We start from the raw sequence: 17,739 nt of genomic DNA, 5'->3' as shown, positions 1-17,739 counted from the left end.
GAGCATTCAATCGCCGAAAACACCGATTGATCCATTCCTATGGAGATGGATCAATCAGTGTAAAAGATCAGTTAATGCAATGTTATAGCCCCTTATGGGAGCTATAATCTTGCATAAGTGTAAAAAAATCATTAAAGGAAAACTGTATTTTCTCCCGCACTATCCACCGTTATTGGTGGATAGTGCGGGAGACGCTGATTAAAACGAGCCCTACCTTGGTCTGATCCGCGCCGCCGTTCGCACCGCAATTGTAGTTTTAATCTGTGTATATATCGGCTGTAACTGGCAAAGGTGGGGCTTCTGCGGGCTAACTGACACTGATGTTAGCGCCGCTCATAAATATTCATCCCTCCTGTTCTCCCTCTTCCCAGAGGGAGAGATGAATATTCATGAGCGGCGCTGCCGTCAGTGTCAGTTAGCCTGCAGAAGCCCCGCCTTTGCCAGTTACATCCGGATATACACAGGGATTAAAACTACAATTGCGGGCGAATGGTGGCGAGGATCAGACCAAGGTAGGGCTCGTTTTAATCAGCGTCTCCTGCACTATCCACCAGTACATGTGGATAGTGCGGGAGAAAATATGTGACAGTTGTCCTTTAACCCTTTCAATTATCCCTTCCCCTAATAAAAGTTTGAATCACCCGGCATTTCCAAGAATAAAAAAAAAATAAAAAATAAAAAACTGTAAATAAAAACATATGTGGTATCGCTGCCTGCGGAAATGTCCTAAATATAAAAATATACCGCTTTTTAAACAGCATGTTCAATGGCGTACACGCAAAAAAAAATAGTGCATAAAAAGTGATCAAAAAGTCTGATCAGAACAAAAATGGTACCGACAAAAACTTCAGATCACGTCGCAAAAAATGAGCCCTCATATTGCCCTGAACACAGAAAAAGTATTAAAAAAAATTAAAGTTATAGGTGGTCAGAATATGACAATTGTAAACGTATAAATTTTCCTGCATGTATTCATGATTTTTTTCTGAAGTGATACAAAATCAAACCTTTACAAGTAGGTTATCATTTTAACCGTATGGACCTACAGAAGATAAGGTATCATTTTTGCCAAAAAACTACTGTGTAAAAACGGAAGCCCCAAAACTTACAATATTTTTTTTTCATCAATTTTGTCGCACATTGATTTTTTTCCCCCCGTTTCACCGTAGATTTTTGGTTAAAAAGACTAATGTCATTACAAAGTAGAATTAGTGACGCAAAAAATAAGCCATCATATAGAATTTTAGGTAAAAATTTTAAAGAGTTATTTTTTTAAGTTAAGGAGGAAAAACTGAAAATGAAAAAACGGAAAAAAAGACCATATTAAAAGTACGTTCACACGGGCGAATTTGCAGGTTTCCCGCTGCGCATTAGAAAGGTGGGGGGGGTCTCTCCTCTGCAGCAGGTTTTCTGCGGCGGAATTTCCGCCGCAGACCCTTCTGACTTCAATGGGGCTTGCGCTGGATTTTCCAGTGTAAATTCCGCCTCAGAAAATCTGCTGCGGACAGCTGAGAAGAGACCGCCCCCTTTCAAATACGCAGCAGGAAACCTGCAAATAAATCCACCCGTGTGAACATACCCTAAAAATTCATATCACCCCCTTTTCCATATAAAAGTAAACATATTTGGTATTGGCGTGTGCATAATTGAACTTTTAAAAATTACATTTTATATCCTGTACGGTAAATAGCGTTAATGTAAAAAAAAAACAGAATTTTTGTTTATAACAATTTCCCAGAAAAAATGAAAAAAAAAAGTTCAAAAAGTCTGATCAATGCCAAAAAGGTACCGATACAAACAGCATATTACGGCCCCAAAAGAGCCCTCATACAGCCCAGTATACGGAAAATTGTAGATTGTGTTCCGCTTTAGTCCCTCGGACAAGTAGTTTTTTGAGTGTGTGAGTGTGACACACATAGCTAAATGGGACAAGTATTTTCCTCAGGGAGAGGCACTGCTTCCAGTGTAAAACAGATTTAAAAAAAAAAGTAATTAGCACTCCGCGGGCTTTCTGGGTAAGAAGTATATAAAAAGTTTCTCATCACACCACCATATAAAGGTGGCATGCCCTCTGATCAGCTCTGGCTACAAAGTCTCAAACTGATTGGGATTTATGCCAAGTCAGAGTTCTGGGGAGAACTCCGACTTGGCATAAATCCCAATCAGTTTACAAAAAATGTTCCCCATTTTTTTTTCTGGAATTTTTTTTATTTTTTTAAACATGTTTTTAATTTACTTTACAGGCTTAGTAGCGGAAGCTGTCTAATCAAAGGAGTCCATTACTAAACCAGAGTTTAGCGTTAGCCACAAAAACAGCTAGCACTAACGCCCAAATATTACCCCAATACTCACTGCCACAGCAGTATTGGGAAAAGCCGGTACCAACAGGCCTGGCGCTCCTGGGCCTAGGAGTTAATAGGCTGTGGAGAGCCAGAAACATGGTCCTCACCCACCCTGGTAATGGAAGGCTGTTGCTGCTTGGTTTGTATTTGGCCGAGAATGAAGATATAGGTAACCCCACACTTTTTTGCACTAACACAGTTTCCCCCTATTTTTATTCTCAGACAGATAGCAATCAAGCGGCAACAGCCTGACTACCAGGGTGGGGGAGGACCATTGTTACAAAAAAATAAAACACGGCAAACCGGTCAGTATATTTATTGTCACCCTCCTGCATGACTACAGCTCCCAGCATGTCCTTACAGCAAGGACATGCTGGGAGTTGTAGTCGTGTGGCGAGGGCGGAAGATGTGCGTGCAGGTGACAAGTCGCATAGGGCAACTCGCAGCATGCCCTAACATGACATGCTGGGAGTTGCAGCCATGCGAACGGGGCAGGTGACATGCACATTTCCTGTCCGCGTTGCACGACTACAACTCCCAGCATGTCATCACTGTAAGGGCCTGCTGGGAGTTGTAGTTTTGCTGCGCGAGCGGAAGATGTGCGGTCGGGTGACAAGCTTGTCACCCACCTGCAAATTACCTGCCCACTGTTGCGATGCAGTCTGACCTGGCTTACACTTGCAAGTTTTTTTTAAGGGGTCTTGCAACATTTTTTGCTTACGTGCGACTTTCGCACTTGATAAATTCCACACCACTGCAAAGTGAAGACTGAAAATTACTGGGAGCTGCAGGGAGATCGCGGGGGGTCCCAGCGGCAGGCCCCACGCGATCAGACATCTTATACCCTATCCTTTGGATAGGGGGATAACATTTTTTTATCCCGGAATACCCCTTTGAGGAACGGCGTACCTGTACCCCCTTTTGCCTGCTCCCATTCTATGACGTGCGCTCAGGAGTTAAATGTGGGTTATAGCGGGGTGGTCCCAGCGGCAATCTGCCACCGGGACCCGTGGCTAATGCCAGACATCAATCGCAGTGATGCCTGGCATTAACCTCAGACACACTCAAAGTTGACTGCGGCGTCTAAAATGTTAAACACTTCCTGGCTGGCTCAGAGGTGTCGAGATCAGCTGAGGACAGCAGGTGGGTCCTTACCTGCCTCCTTGCCATCTGATTGGTTCTGCCTAGAGCAATGGAGCACTGATGACTAATCAATGCTATGCCATAGCATTGAAAAGTATGTAATTGAAGATTGCATGTGATAGTTCAAAAAAAAAAAAGTTTTAAAAGTGATTTGAAGGGGTACTCTGGTGGATATATATATACATACACTTTTTTTATCAACAGGTGCCGGAAAGTTAAACAGATTTGTAAATTACTTCTATTAAATCTTAATCCTTCCAGTACTTTGCTGCTGTATGCTCCAGAGAAAGCTCTTATTTTTGAATTTATTTTCTGTCTGACCACAGTGCTCTCTGCTGACACCTCTGTATCAGGAACTGTCCTGAGCAGTTCCTGATATGGACAGAGGTGTCAGCAAGGGTTTGCATTGCAGTACCCCTTTAACCCCTTGCCTAATAAAAGTTTGAATTACCACCCCGCCACCCCCTCCCCCCCCCCCCCCCGATTAACCCCTTAAGGACTGGGCCATTTTTCATTTTTTTCCCCATCAAAACTCAGTTTTCCACCTACAAAACGGCTTTTTTTGCGCCAATTTTACTTTGTAATGACAATCATTTCATCACAAAATCTACGGCAAAACCAGGAAAATATAAAAAGCCATTTTGTAACTTTAGGGGCTTCCGATTCTACGCAACGCACATTTCGGTAAAAATTTGTATGTTTAAGATGGTCATCTTCTGACCCCTATAACTTTCCGCATACAGGGATGTATGAAGGCTCATTTTTTTTATTCCGCCGTGATCTGAAGTTTTTATCAGTACCATTTTTGTTTTGATGAGACTTTTTGCTCACTTTTTTGATTATTTTTTTAGAGATACAAAATGGTTTGGATATTTACACACGCGGTATCGCCAAATATGCTTATTTTTTATTAAGTTTACATATTTTTTTTATATGGAATTTTGGAAAATGGGGGTGATTTTAACTTAGTATGGAAGGGGTTAATTCACATATTAACTTTTTTTACCACCATTTTTTGTCCCAGTAGGGACTAAACAGGGACTGATTGCATACACCGTTCCATGCTATGCCATAGCATAGCATTGATCAGCATTATCAGTGCTCTGCTGCTCCAGCCTGCTGAGCAGCAGATCACCAATCGGAAGGAGGCAGATAGGGGACCCTCATCTTGTCCTCAGCTGTTTGGGACAGCGCAATTTCACCGCTGAGCTTCCGGAAACCATTTACTTTCACTTACAGGGGTTATGCCCGGCATCACCGCGATCGGTGATGTCTGGCATTAGACACAGGTCTTGGCGGCTGATAGCCGCCGGGACCACCTGGCTATGCCGCAGGGTCAGTCTGTGACCCTACGTCATAGCAGGGGAGCGGGACCAGGCCGTACAGGTACGCCCTTGGTTCCAAAGGTGTTTATATAAGATTATTAAAAAAATAAAAATAAAAAATCATGTGGTGGTATGATTGTATTGCCACCTGCATAAATGTCCAAACTATAAAAATATAGAGGAAAGAAGAGAGGCGGAGGCGCTCCTTGTGGAGTAAGATCACTATAATGTAAGGGGAAAAAAAAAAAATACATATATATATATCCTGATGTAAGACCACGATGAACAGAGCGGGCTTCTGGTTCAGGAATTCATCGGCGCTGACCGGAAGAAGGACACCAGACAGGTAAGATACCTTCACAGAGGGCTTTATTGTGCATAATGCAACGCGTTTCACCACGCATGCCTGGCTTCATCAGGCCTGATGAAGCCAGGCATGCGTGGTGAAACGCATTGCATTATCCACAATAAAACCCTCTGTGAAGGCATTTTACCTGTCTGGTGTTCTTCTCCCGGTCAACGTCGATGAATTCCAGAACCAGAAGCCCGCTCTGTTCATCAAACTAAAAATATAATGTATACCAAGCAAAGGCACATAGAAATGATGCACTCACCAGGTCTTGAGGTATGTCGGCAGCTCTTGATTTCATATCAGCTTACAGCGATTGAATTCGTACAGGGAGAGTGGACAGGTGGAGCGGGGTGGGGGAACGGTCCGTTATCGCGCTTGCGCGCTTCGTCAGGCCCCCGCTGACTCAAAGGTCAAAAGTAACAATGTTATGCTAAAGCCCTGAATTGATCAGTGTTGTAGGCAATTCATTGCTACAGGCTGCCATGGCTTCCTTCAGGACTGCAGTGCCGATCAGACGGGACAGAGCTAAGTAGAAACCCTCTGCCCATCCTCTCAGCTGACTGGGACCTGCAAGTTCCCCGGGTAAACAGCCCATTAGTCCATTGTTGACTAGTTAGTGGTTTGAGCATCTTGCTGTTAAAATTTTTGATTATCTTCTGGTCCACTGTTTATTTAGTGGTCTGATTGCTGTTATATTCAGCAGCTAGGTATTAAGGACTATTTAACCAGTAGTGTAACATTAGGGTGTAATTGGCTTGATTAATTGGTCATTCCAACATAGCCAAATTATATCTCAATTTACTATCACTACTTGCTAAGTAAAGATACAATTTTTAGGAACTATATATTGTATATACCAATACCTACTCAAACATGGTCAAGTGCAAACCTGACCCCTCAAAGGCAGGGCAAGTCTTTAAAAAAAAAAAAAAAAAAAAAAGGGGAGGGCCTAATATATAGGCACATCTTCCATTTTAGGTCACACTCTACCTTGTTTGTAACTCTGCAAAATGTTCTTATCCACATTTATCCCTGTGTTTGTTTACTCCATGTTGGTACCTTTTTATTGTATAATAAAGCTATTTTAAATTTTTCATATCTGTACTTTAACCCCTTAAGGACCGGGGTTTTTTCCGTTTTTTTGCATTTTCGTTTTTGCTCCTTGCCTTTAAAAAATCATAACTCTAAATTTTGCACCTAAAAAGCCATATGATGGCTTATTTTTTGCGCCACCAATTCTACTTTGTAAGGACGTCAGTCATTTTGCCCCAACATCTACGGTGAAACGGGAAAAAAAAAAATCGTGTGACAAAATTGAAAAAATAAAAAAAATACTGTTTTGTAACTTTTGGGGGCTTCCGTTTCTACGTAGTAAATTTTTTGTTAAAAAATGACACCTTATCTTTATTCTGTAGGTCCATATGATTAAAATGATACCCTACTTATATAGGTTTGATTTTGTCGGACTTCTGGAAAAAATCATAACTACATGCAGCAAAATTAATACGTTTAAAATTGTCATCTTCTGACCCCTATAACTTTTTTATTTTTCCGTGTATGGGGCGGTATGAGGGCTCATTTTTTGCGCTGTGATCTGAAGTTTTCAACGGTACCATTTTTGCATTGATAGGACTTATTGATTGCTTTTTATTCATTTTTAAATTATATAAAAAGTGACCAAAAATGCACTATTTTGGACTTTGGAATTTTTTTGCGCGCACGCCATTGACTGTGCGGTTTAATTATATATTTTTATAATTCTGACATTTCCGCACGCGGTGATACCATATATGTTTATTTTTATTTTCACTGTTTTTTTTTTATGGGAAAAGGGGGGGGGGGGTGATTCAAACTTTTAATAGGGGAGGAGTTAAATTATATTCACTCACTTTTCCCACTTTTTTTTGCAGTGTTATAGCTCCCATAGGGACCTTTAACACTACGCACACTGATCATCATTGATCACTGGTTTTTCATAGGAAACCAATGATCGACTATTCTGCCGCATGACTGCTCATGCCTGGATCTCAGGCACTGCGCAGTCATTCGGCGATCGGACAGCGAGGAGAAAGGTAGGGGCCCTCCCGCTGTCCGGGATGCCGCGATTTCGCTGCAGATATCCCGAACAGCCCACTGAGTTAACCGGCAGCTTTCACTTTCGGTTTTAGCCGCGCGGCTCAGCTCTGAGCGCACGGCTAAAGGGTTAAGAGCACGCAGCGCCGCGATCGGCGCTGCGCGCTATTAGCGGCGGGTCCCGGCTTCACTATGACGCCGGGCCCACCGTGATATGATGCGGAGTTACCGTGTAACCCCGCGTTATATCAGGAGAGCAGGACCAAGGCCGTACCGGTAAGTCCTTGGTCCTTAAGGGTAGATTTGTTCTGTGACATTTCTATGGAGGTTTACTAATCTGAGTGTTTCGCATTTGTCCGTGTACTCAGACAGTATATCTATCCGAAACAGTGATTCACAATACAGGGGTGTGGAAATTTAATTAAAAAAAACTACTTGTCGACGGGACAAAAAAAACTGAGCAAAATCTAATTGTCCCTCATGACGATCCACTTGTCTAGACCAATTTTTGCTTTTACACTAATTTTTTCCTCCTCGCCCTATAATAGCCATAACTACCTACTATAATGATACCTTTTAATTTTTTTATAACATTCTCCGAACCCAAAAAAATTGAAGTGAAATTTAAATAGTAAAAAACAATTTTTGCTAATTTTATCGTTTTCTTTTCTACGCTATTTACCTTGTGGTTGAGCTTACATATTATTTTGGTACTTTAGGCCGGCCTGATTACAGCAATACCAGATTTGTATAGTTTGTCATGTTTTACAAAAAAATAAAGCTGAACTTTTTCAAGTTGTTTTTTAATTGCCTTTTTTGACCCATGTAGCTTTTTTATTTTTTTTGCATGCCAGGTTGTATGAGGGCTAATTTTTTGCGCCATAATCTGTTTTTTGCATAGTTGAAAAGTCAGATCAATACCAAAATTTTAACTTTTTTTACTGGGATATTATCAAAGTTACAACTCTGTGGTTTGGTATTTTTTTTTTTTTTTTTTTTTTTACATTTACATTACACACACACACACACTATTAGTCCCTTAGGGGACTTTTAGGAGGAATCATTAGATTCCTCATACAGATCAATAGAGTTCTATTGAACTCATGATCTGTGTGCTCTGCAATCCATTGCTAGAGCCTAGTCCAGCCAGGCTCTATAAATGATGAAGCCAGGGAACAGAGGTAAGCCCTCCGGCTACTTATATAGTGGATCACCCTCCCACCGCGATCACGCTGCAGGGGGGGCGTTCATCCACCCCACTAGCGAGCATTCACATGTCCCTTTAGACGCGATATAACGGGTTAATAGCAAGCCATGGCAATCTCCGCATGCGGGCTATTAATGGCGGCCCCCGGCTACTAAAAACAGCCGGGGCTGCAGAGTATGGAGCAGGCACAAGTCCAGAGCCCGCTCCATACAGACTGCTGAGTGCCACTGTGCTTGTCAGGTCCGGCCATGCTTGCCTGAAGCAAGGCTAAGGGCCGGAAAAATTCAACTGCCCGGAACTGCATGTCCCGGGCGTCGGGCGAGAGGAATTCCCCACCACGCAATAGCTGAAGCTCAGTGGTCAGCTTCCCTACCTATAGAATGACCTTCAAAAGTCACAAAGCATTCCCAGACACCTTCCCCATTCACGTGAATGGGAAAGCTCCTGTCTATTGTCACCTATACCCATGAGGCTTTCAGTAAATCATAACTAAATGCTGTTAACACAACTAAGGATCAACTCAACTTAGTAGGGACTCATTAGGGTTATGGGTTGAACTTAATGGACTCTGGTCTTTTTCCAATCTTATGAACTATGTTACTATGTAAGGCAAAATGGCAAGCCCAATTTAAAAAAAAAAAAAAAATAAAGACAGATTAGGCTCCTTTCACTGAGTATTCATCCATTATTAAACATCAATTTTCTGTGTAAAAACGGATGTATAATTACAGATGAAATAACGCCCCGGACAAGTAGTTTAGGACATTGCATTTTTCGTATATTTAGCACTGTATCGGGCAAGCAGGGACCGACCAACTTCCCCCGTATTTCTCTTTAATGACTGTGTGAGGCGCAGGAGCCGATGCAAGTCTGCACCTCACACCGGCGCTCAGAGTGTATGGAGGGGGCAGCGGCCCCCAGCTGATTTCAGTAGCCGGGGGCCGCTGCTCAGAGAACCCCCACCGCGCCCCCTCCCCCACGGCGTTTCTGCCTGTCTACGTGATTGTAGCTGGGAGCAGATTTTGCAGACGTGAGTTGTGCAGGCACAGGTCTGCTCTTACCCCCTGAGGTGCCGTGTGAGGCGAGATTTCCGAACCAGTCCGTGCAGTGCAGTCTAATCTCCTTCACACACAGAAATCCTCCCCAGCCCCGTGCAGTGCATCCTCTCCTCTCTCCCCCGTGCAAACTTGCAGCCTCTCCGTGGTGGATTAAGGTCCTGTGGAGACAGAGCAGCGGGAGGGGGATGGAGCTGTGTTCGTCCTCGCTCTCCCCCTGCTTCTTGTGTAATATAGAGCGGGGGGGGGGGGTGAAGCTCAGGTGAGGAGGCCGAGCATGCAGGCGGCGGGAAGGGTGGTTGTATATGTATGTAATGCATAATTAGGGGGGGGGTGTATCAGCGGTGGGTGTATAATGGGGGGCAGCGGCAGGTGTATATGTATGGTTTAAGTATGTGTGATGTGTGTATGTAATGTATTATGGGGCAGCAGCGGGTGTATGTATATGGTGTCTGTATGTAATGTATAATATAGGGGGCAGTGGCGGACTGATAAGTGCTGCTGCCAGTTGTGTTTTTTTTTTAGTGGTTTCTGGCCACCTGCACTGAATTGCACCACCAGAATCCCGCCCCCTTCATACTCCCCTGACGACCAAGAGCCCCACAGATGCATGCAAACACATCCGAACCAAAACTACAACTTCCAGCATGTTACACAAAAACCTTAACAGTACTACTACACAGTGCAACATGCTGCAACACCCACACAACCACAGGCTGTATCAGGGCATGCTGGGTGTTGTAGTTATCTAGCAACTAAATGCAACTTCCAGCATTTTCTGACACATAAATTAGAGTAAATGCACCACATAAACTGAAGAAGCAGAACCCCCCCCCCCCAGTAACAGTGTTGTTCAGTGGTTTCCAATCAAAAGACTCCATATATAAGTCCCTATGAAGACTGAAGAATAGTGATTTAAATATTTTAAAAAGTGCGTATATATATGTGAATAAGCCCCTTTCCTAATAAAAGTTCTGATAATAAATGGTTCCGATAAAAACTACAGATCACGGCACATAAGATTACCCTCATACATCCCAGTATATGGAAAAATTGGAGTTATAGGGGTCAGATGGGGGGGGCTTGCCTCGGGTGTAAAAGGAGCTAGCTACAGTTCTCCTGCCACTAATAGCCTGGCATGCTGCGATCGCCATGGCCGGCTATTAAACCATTAGATCACCGCTGTTAAAGTTGACAGCAGCGTCTAAAAGGGATCTTATATCTAGCCCTATTGGTCTAGTGGGGTGAATCGTACTATTTTATCTACCAGGACAAGTGGATTTTCTTGAGGGACAAGTAGATAGTGTTCCGCTCTAGTCCCTTGGACATGTAGTTTTTTTTTTACATTTATTTCCACACCTATGCCCCCATCACTATTAACTCCCTGCGGCCCCGCCTTAAGTTTACACACGCAGGGCCGCCTCTGACATCCCGTGCATGCGCCCATGGAAACGAAGACGCCGAGGACAGAAAAGGAGGAAGACGCGCGCTGGCCAGCTTGGTAAGGGACCAGCGGCACGTCATCTTCGGTGCTTCGACCACTGGTCCCGAGACCTACTGCTATAGCCATAGACTGTGCTGCATACTTAAAAGGGGTAATTCACTAATAAGGTGTGCACAGTAATTTGTTAGTTTTTTTTTATTATCTATTGTCTGGCCCTCCAACGGGACACTGAACTGCCCCCCCCCCCCCCCGGTTTAAAAAGTTTGAGGACCCCTAGTATATCCTTTCCTTCATTCCTCTTCTATTCTCAACATAGGACTGTATAGTATTGTTGTTGTAGGTATAATTTGACACACGGGGAGATTTATCAAAACCTGTGCAGAGGAAAAGTTGCCCATAGCAACCAGATTTCTTTCATTTCTCATTTGTCTTTTTAACCTCTTAAGGATGTACCTGTACGTCCTATCACAGTGTTTAAAACGGGGTCAAACCGGGTCAGTCCCGGCTGCTATTTATAGCCGGGACCCTGGGCTAACAGCGCGCGGCACCGATCGTTGTGCTGCGCACTATTCACCCTTCAGACGCGGCGATCAAAGTTGACCGCCGCGACTGAAAGTAAAGGCTTCCCAGCAGCTCAGTTGACTAAAAACGTGGTATCGCCACATGCTGAAATGTCCGAACTATAAAAAAATTGTTAATTTAATCGCATGGTCAATGGCGTACATGAAAAAAAAAAATTCCAAAGTCCAAAATTGCGTATTTTTGGTCACTTTTTATATCATGAAAAAAATTGAATAAAAAGCGATCAAAAAGTCAGATCAATACAAAAATGGTACCGATAAAAACTTCAGAACACGGCGCAAAAAATGAGTCCTCATACCAGCTCGTACACGGCATAAAAATAAAAAAAATAGTGATAGGGGTTAGATGAGAAATAAAAAATTCCTGCATGTAGTCATGATTTTTTTTCCAAAGTACAACAATATCCAACCTATATATGTAGGGTATCATTTTAACCATATGGACCTACAGAAGATAAGGTGTTATTTTTACCGAAAAATGCAATGCGCAGAAACAGAAGCCCAGAAGTTACAAAATGAAATTCTCTTCAAATTTGTCACACAATGAATGTTTTCCGTTTTGCCGTGGATTTTTGGGTAAAATGACTAAGGTCACTGCAAAGTAGAATTGGTGGCACACAAAAAATAAGCCATCATATGGAATTTTTTGCACAAAATTGAAATTGTTATGATTTTTAGAAGGTGATGAGGAAAAAAAAATTAAAATGCAAAAGTGGAAAAACCCTGCATCCCTAAGGGGTTAAAAACGAAAGAAGAAGTCTGATTGGTTGCTATGGGCAACTTTTCTTCTGCGCAGGTTTTGATAAATCTCGCCTATAGGGTAGTGTGTAACAGTATACTCGGTTGGGATATTTTCTTGATCCATGTTGAACTCCCAAAACCCTTTTTTCTGTATTATTCATATGCAATACACCCATAAGCATAAAGTGAGTTCATGAACATTTGTTCATCGGCTCCAAATGAGCACACTAGTTATGGCATACCAGTACGAGCTCATGACCAATAAAAGCCACAGTAGGCGCCCGCTCAATACATATAGATAGAGCACGCACTTCTATGACGCTGAGTCTGAGGAAATAACACAGCAATACAGATGCATTATAAAGTATAACACACGCCGACGCCACCATACTCACCATTCTCAAGCAATGCAGCAAACAGAAACCAACCGTAAATGCGCCCGGAAGGACTACTTGCAGGTTCAGCAAAAACGAGGCTGTATGTAGTGAGGCAAGCCGGAAATGACCTCACACGCAAGGCGTATCTGAGGACGTACGCGGACACCGGGATTTCAATGAATCTCGCGATATTTTACTGTTTTTCAGACGTTGTTGCTGTGTTTACAGTCATGGAGTTTGTTGGATGTACATCTTACAGTTTATCATTAGGATGCCGGGTCTTTGTTGGGGCGCTGCCCTCTTTTTCTCTTATATACCCACAACAGAGGCAGTCAGAATTGACCCCCTTAAAAAATTGTGAAACCAAATTGAAAAAAGAAAAAAATTACACTTGAATTTTTTTTCATATATATATATTTTTTTTTTTTCAGGGGGGGGGGGTTCATTTCATTACTTTAGTTTTGCTTCTTTGTGACATATTTATCATACTATCACAGGAGGTTGATAAATTTGGCTCACATAAGCAAAAAACAATACATCACTTTAGAATACCACTTTTTTAGCACACACAAGCGAAAACCAATAAATAATTTCAGAACAACACTTAGTAACACTACCTACTCCATACCTCCCAACCGTTCCGGCGGGACATTCCCGCTTTTGGGGTGATGTCCCGCTGTCTCAGAACAGCCCCCACATGTCCCGCATTTAACTGTAAATGCCTCCTAATGAGGCATCTACAGTTAAATATGGCGCTCAGTGGGAAGTTTGACAGGGTGAAGAGCCATTGGCTCCGGCGCACAAGTGTTGTCATCAGACACCGGAGCGCAGAGGAAGAAGAAGAGGACGTGCTGAGGGAGCCACTGGGAAGAAGACAGAGGAGTCACAGTAGGTAAGTATCGGGGAGGGGGAGAGAACTGCCACTGTCAACCATGGGGGGGCTCTGCTGCTACCTAAAAGGGAGGACTCGGCTGCTGCCTAATTGGGGGGGAGGGACTCTGCTGCTGCCTAAAAGTGGGACTTTACTGCTGCCAAAAAGGGGGACTCTGCTGCTGCCTGAAAGGGGGGGATTCTGTTGCTGCCTAATGTGGGGAACTCTGCTGCTGCCTAATGTGGGGGGAGGCCACTTGAAGCATGCTATAGTGTGAAACAGTCCTGTCACCTTGTGGTACCCCCCCCCCCCCCCCCTCTGTATGCCCTCCTCACTATGTAATGGATATGTGAGTATCAATAAAGAAAGAAACTTGAAGACGTGGCGAGTGCCGACAATCTTTGGAGTCTTCTTCAGTCTAATGTGGGGGGACACTGCTGCCTACTGTGGGGAGGACACTGCCAGCTACTGAAAGTGACACTGCCACCTACTATGGGGGAAACTGCTGCCTACTATGGGGGAAACCACTGCCTACTATGGTGGACACAACCACCTATTATGGGGAAAATTGCCGCCTACTATGGGGGTACTGCCACCTACTATTGGTGTACTGCTGCCCATTATGGGGAATCTGCCACCTACTATTGGGGGGGGTGGAATCTACCATGAAGGAGACATCTGCTGCCTACCTAATGTGGGGGACATCTGCTGTCTACCTGATGTGGGGGACATCTGCTGCCAAACTAATGTGGGGGACATCTGCTTCCAACCTAATGTGGGCACATCTGCTGCCTACCTAAAGTGGGGGACATCTGCTACCCATTCTACTAAGGGGGGGGGGGCATTGTTAAATTTTTTCCCCCACCATGAGCTCCGGAGTGGAGTCGTAGCCAGAAGAAATCATCATGGCAGTCTAAGCTGGAGAAGAAAAAGTAAAGTGAATGGCTGATATAACTGTATGTAATTGTTTATATGGTCTGTAGTGGTAATGATGGGGGTTTTTGTCAGTAACCTGATATAACTGTATGTAATCACTTATATGGTCTATAGTAGTAATGATGGGGATCGTTGTCAGTCATCTGATATAACTGCATGTAATCACTTATATGGTCTGTAGTGGTAATGATGGGGGTTGTTGTCAATCTGTCAGTATAGGAGGTCCTCCAAAACTTAGGTGACAGACTGACAAAATTATTTCTGGTATTCCCATTCTGAAGGTGCAGGCATGACTGAGGACGTGGTTAGGGGAGGGCCGTGAGTGTTGTCAGGGGGGTGGCTTGTCCCTCTTTGCTCTCAGCAAAAGTTGGGAGGTTTGGCCTCCTCTTCTCTGTGACTTTTCTGCTCCATAGTCGTAGCTGTGTTAAAAATTTGCTATTTGTAATGGCATCAGGCATTTCGCCCACAAAATCTATGGCGAAACAAAAAAAAATTTTCTTACTTTTAGGGGCTTTTAATTCCATGCAGTGCCCTTTTCGGTAAAAATGACACCTTATCTTTATTCTGTAGGTCCATACGATTAAAATGATATCCACTTATATAAGTTTGATTTTCTTTTTTTTTTTTTATTATTATAACTTTTGGTACAAAAACATTTCCTTTTCTGACCTCTATAACTTTTTTTATTTTTCCGCATACGGTAATGTGCATAAAATTGTCCTTTTCTGTCCTCTATAACTTATTTTTCGGTATACAAGTGTGCATTTTTTGCGCTGTGATCTCTTTTTATCGGTACCATTTGTGTTTTGATTGGACTTTTTGTACAAATTGACCAAAAATACGCAATTCTGGACTTTGGTATTTTTTTTACGTATACGCCATGGACCATATGGTTAAAGTAACAATATATTTTTATAGTTCGGACATTTACGCATGCGGCGATACCACATAAGTTTATGTATAAATTTTTTTTACATATATTTTTTTTTAAATGGGAAAAGGGGGTGATTTTCACACTTTTATTAGGGAAGGGGTTAAATCACATTAATTAACATTTTTTTTTACACTATTTTATAGTCCCCATAGGGAACTATAACATGCAATCATTAGATTGCATACACTGTTCAATGCTATGCCATAGCATAGATCAGTGTTATCTGTGCTCTCTACTGCTCCAGCCTGCCATGGCTGACTGGAGCATCGAGGGACAGATTGGATGGCGAGGAGGCAGATAAGGGCCCTCCCACCGTCCTCTCAGCTGATCGGGACTCTGCAGTTTTACCGCAGTGATCCTGATCAGCTCCGCTGGGCTGCCACAAAGCCTTATTTTTTTGTATTTTAGATGCCGCAATCAACTTTGATCATGGCATCTTAGGGGTTAATGCTGGGCATCACCACGATCGGTGATGTCCGGCATTAGGCACGGGTCCTGGCAGCTATCTGAGCACCCATCATAGAAGAGGAGCTGGACAAGGGTGGGCGTACCTGTATGCCTTCGGCGTATTTGTTCACCGCCGGTAACCGGGCAGTGTTTGGCACTCACCTCCTGCTGAAATCATTCAGCAGACACCCCATGCAAACCCCTGGGGGGTCCTGGGACAACCCATGTCAATTCAGACCAATAGGAAAGTAGTTAGTTGAAAGATATACTCGCGCATGTGCATGAAAAAAAGTGAACAAATATGCAAAATTTGCGAATATAGGACAAATATTCATATATATATATTTGCATAATATCGCAAATTCAAATATGGCCTATGCCGCTCATCACTGCTGGAGGTGAATTCTGTGTACCTCCAACAGCTGGAGGTGAGGGCTGTGTACCTCCAGCTGTTGTATAATACAACTCTCAGCATGCAGAGCCAAAGGGCATGCTGGGAGTTGTAGTTATGCAACAGCTGGAGGCACAACTACAACTCCCAGCATGCCCTTTGGCAGTCTGTGCATGCTGGGAGTTGTAGTTATGCAACAGCTGAAGGCACACTGGATGCGAAACACTGGGTTAGGGTTTGCTACCTAACTCCGTGTTTCGCAACCAGTGTGCCTCCAGCCGTTGCAAAACTACAACTCCCAGCATGCACTGACAGACCGTGGATGCTGGGAGTTGTAGTTTTGCAACAGCTGGAGATACAATGGTGTGGAAACACTGTGGTAGCCTGTCACTAACTCAGTATTTCCCAACCAGTGTGCCTCCAGCATAACTACAACTCCCAGCATTCACGGTCTGTCAGTGCATGCTGGGAGTTGTAGGCTTGCAACAGCTGGAGGCACTTCAAGCTTGAGCTGTGGAAAATTTTCCCTTCGGGAAACTCGCTGTGAACTCCCGCCCGTGTGAATGTACCCTAAAAACACTACACTACACTGACACAAAATAAGAGTAAGACACTACATATACACACACCCTTACGTCTCGGCACTGTTTCCAAAACGGAGCCTCCAGCTGTTGCAAAACAACAACTCCCAGTATTGCCGGACAACCATTGACTGTCCAGGCATGCTGGGAGTTTTGCAACAGCTGGAGGCATCTTGTTTGGAAAACACTGCCGTAAGGTATTTTTGGTATAGGCAATTGTAATACTTGCATCTGGGTCCACCCCTATGCAAATCCCATATTTAGACCTCAAATGCGCATGGCGCTCTCTCACTTGGGAGCCCTGTTGTATTTCAAGGCAACAGTTTAGGGCCACATATGGGGTATTTCCATAGTCGGGAGAAAGTGCGTTACAAATTTTGGGGGGCTTTTTCTCCTTTTACCCCTCATGAAAAGGTAAAGTTGGGGTCTACACCAGCATGTTAGTGTCATTTTTTTTTTTTTTTTTACACTAAGAAGCTGGTGTTGCCCCATACTTTTCATTTTCACAAGAGGTAAAAGGAAAAAATGACCCCCAAAATTTGTACGGAAATACACTATATGTGGACGTAAAGTGCTCTGCAAGTGCACAACAGGGCTCAGGAGTGAAAGTGCGCCATGTACATTTGAGGCCTAAATTGGTGATTTGCACAGGGGTGGCTAATAGTTACAGCGGTTCTGACATAAATGCAAAAAAAAAAACACATGGGACCCCATTTTGGAAGCTACACCCTCAAGGAATGTAACTAGGGGTATAGTGAGCCTTAACACCCCACAGGGGTTTTACAAATTTTCGTTAAAATTGGATGTGAAAATTAATTTTTTTTTACAAAAATGCTGGTGTTACCCCAAATTCATTTTTACAAGGGGTAATAGGGCACACTACAGGGCTCAGAGGAGAAGGAGTGCCATTGGGCTTTTGGAGACAGAATTTGGCTGGAA

The 17,739-nt window shown here is 43.4% G+C and overlaps 1 protein-coding gene across 1 annotated transcript in view; it reads right to left on the bottom strand.

Moving 5' to 3' along the window:
- ERH (ERH mRNA splicing and mitosis factor) overlaps positions 1-12,805 on the bottom strand; it is a 52,867-nt gene extending 40,062 nt beyond the window's left edge. The window contains exon 1 of the mRNA XM_056546334.1: positions 12,659-12,805. Coding sequence (XP_056402309.1) covers positions 12,659-12,661 — 3 coding nt within the window. The 5' untranslated portion in view covers positions 12,662-12,805. The remainder of the gene's footprint in view (positions 1-12,658) is intronic.
- Positions 12,806-17,739: the final 4,934 nt, after the last annotated feature.

This window comes from Hyla sarda, chromosome 11, assembly GCF_029499605.1.
Source record: "Hyla sarda isolate aHylSar1 chromosome 11, aHylSar1.hap1, whole genome shotgun sequence".
Classification (NCBI taxonomy): Eukaryota; Metazoa; Chordata; class Amphibia; order Anura; family Hylidae; genus Hyla; species Hyla sarda.
The sequence above is the reverse complement of the archived record's forward strand: the minus strand, read 5'-3'. Positions and strand labels throughout refer to the sequence as shown.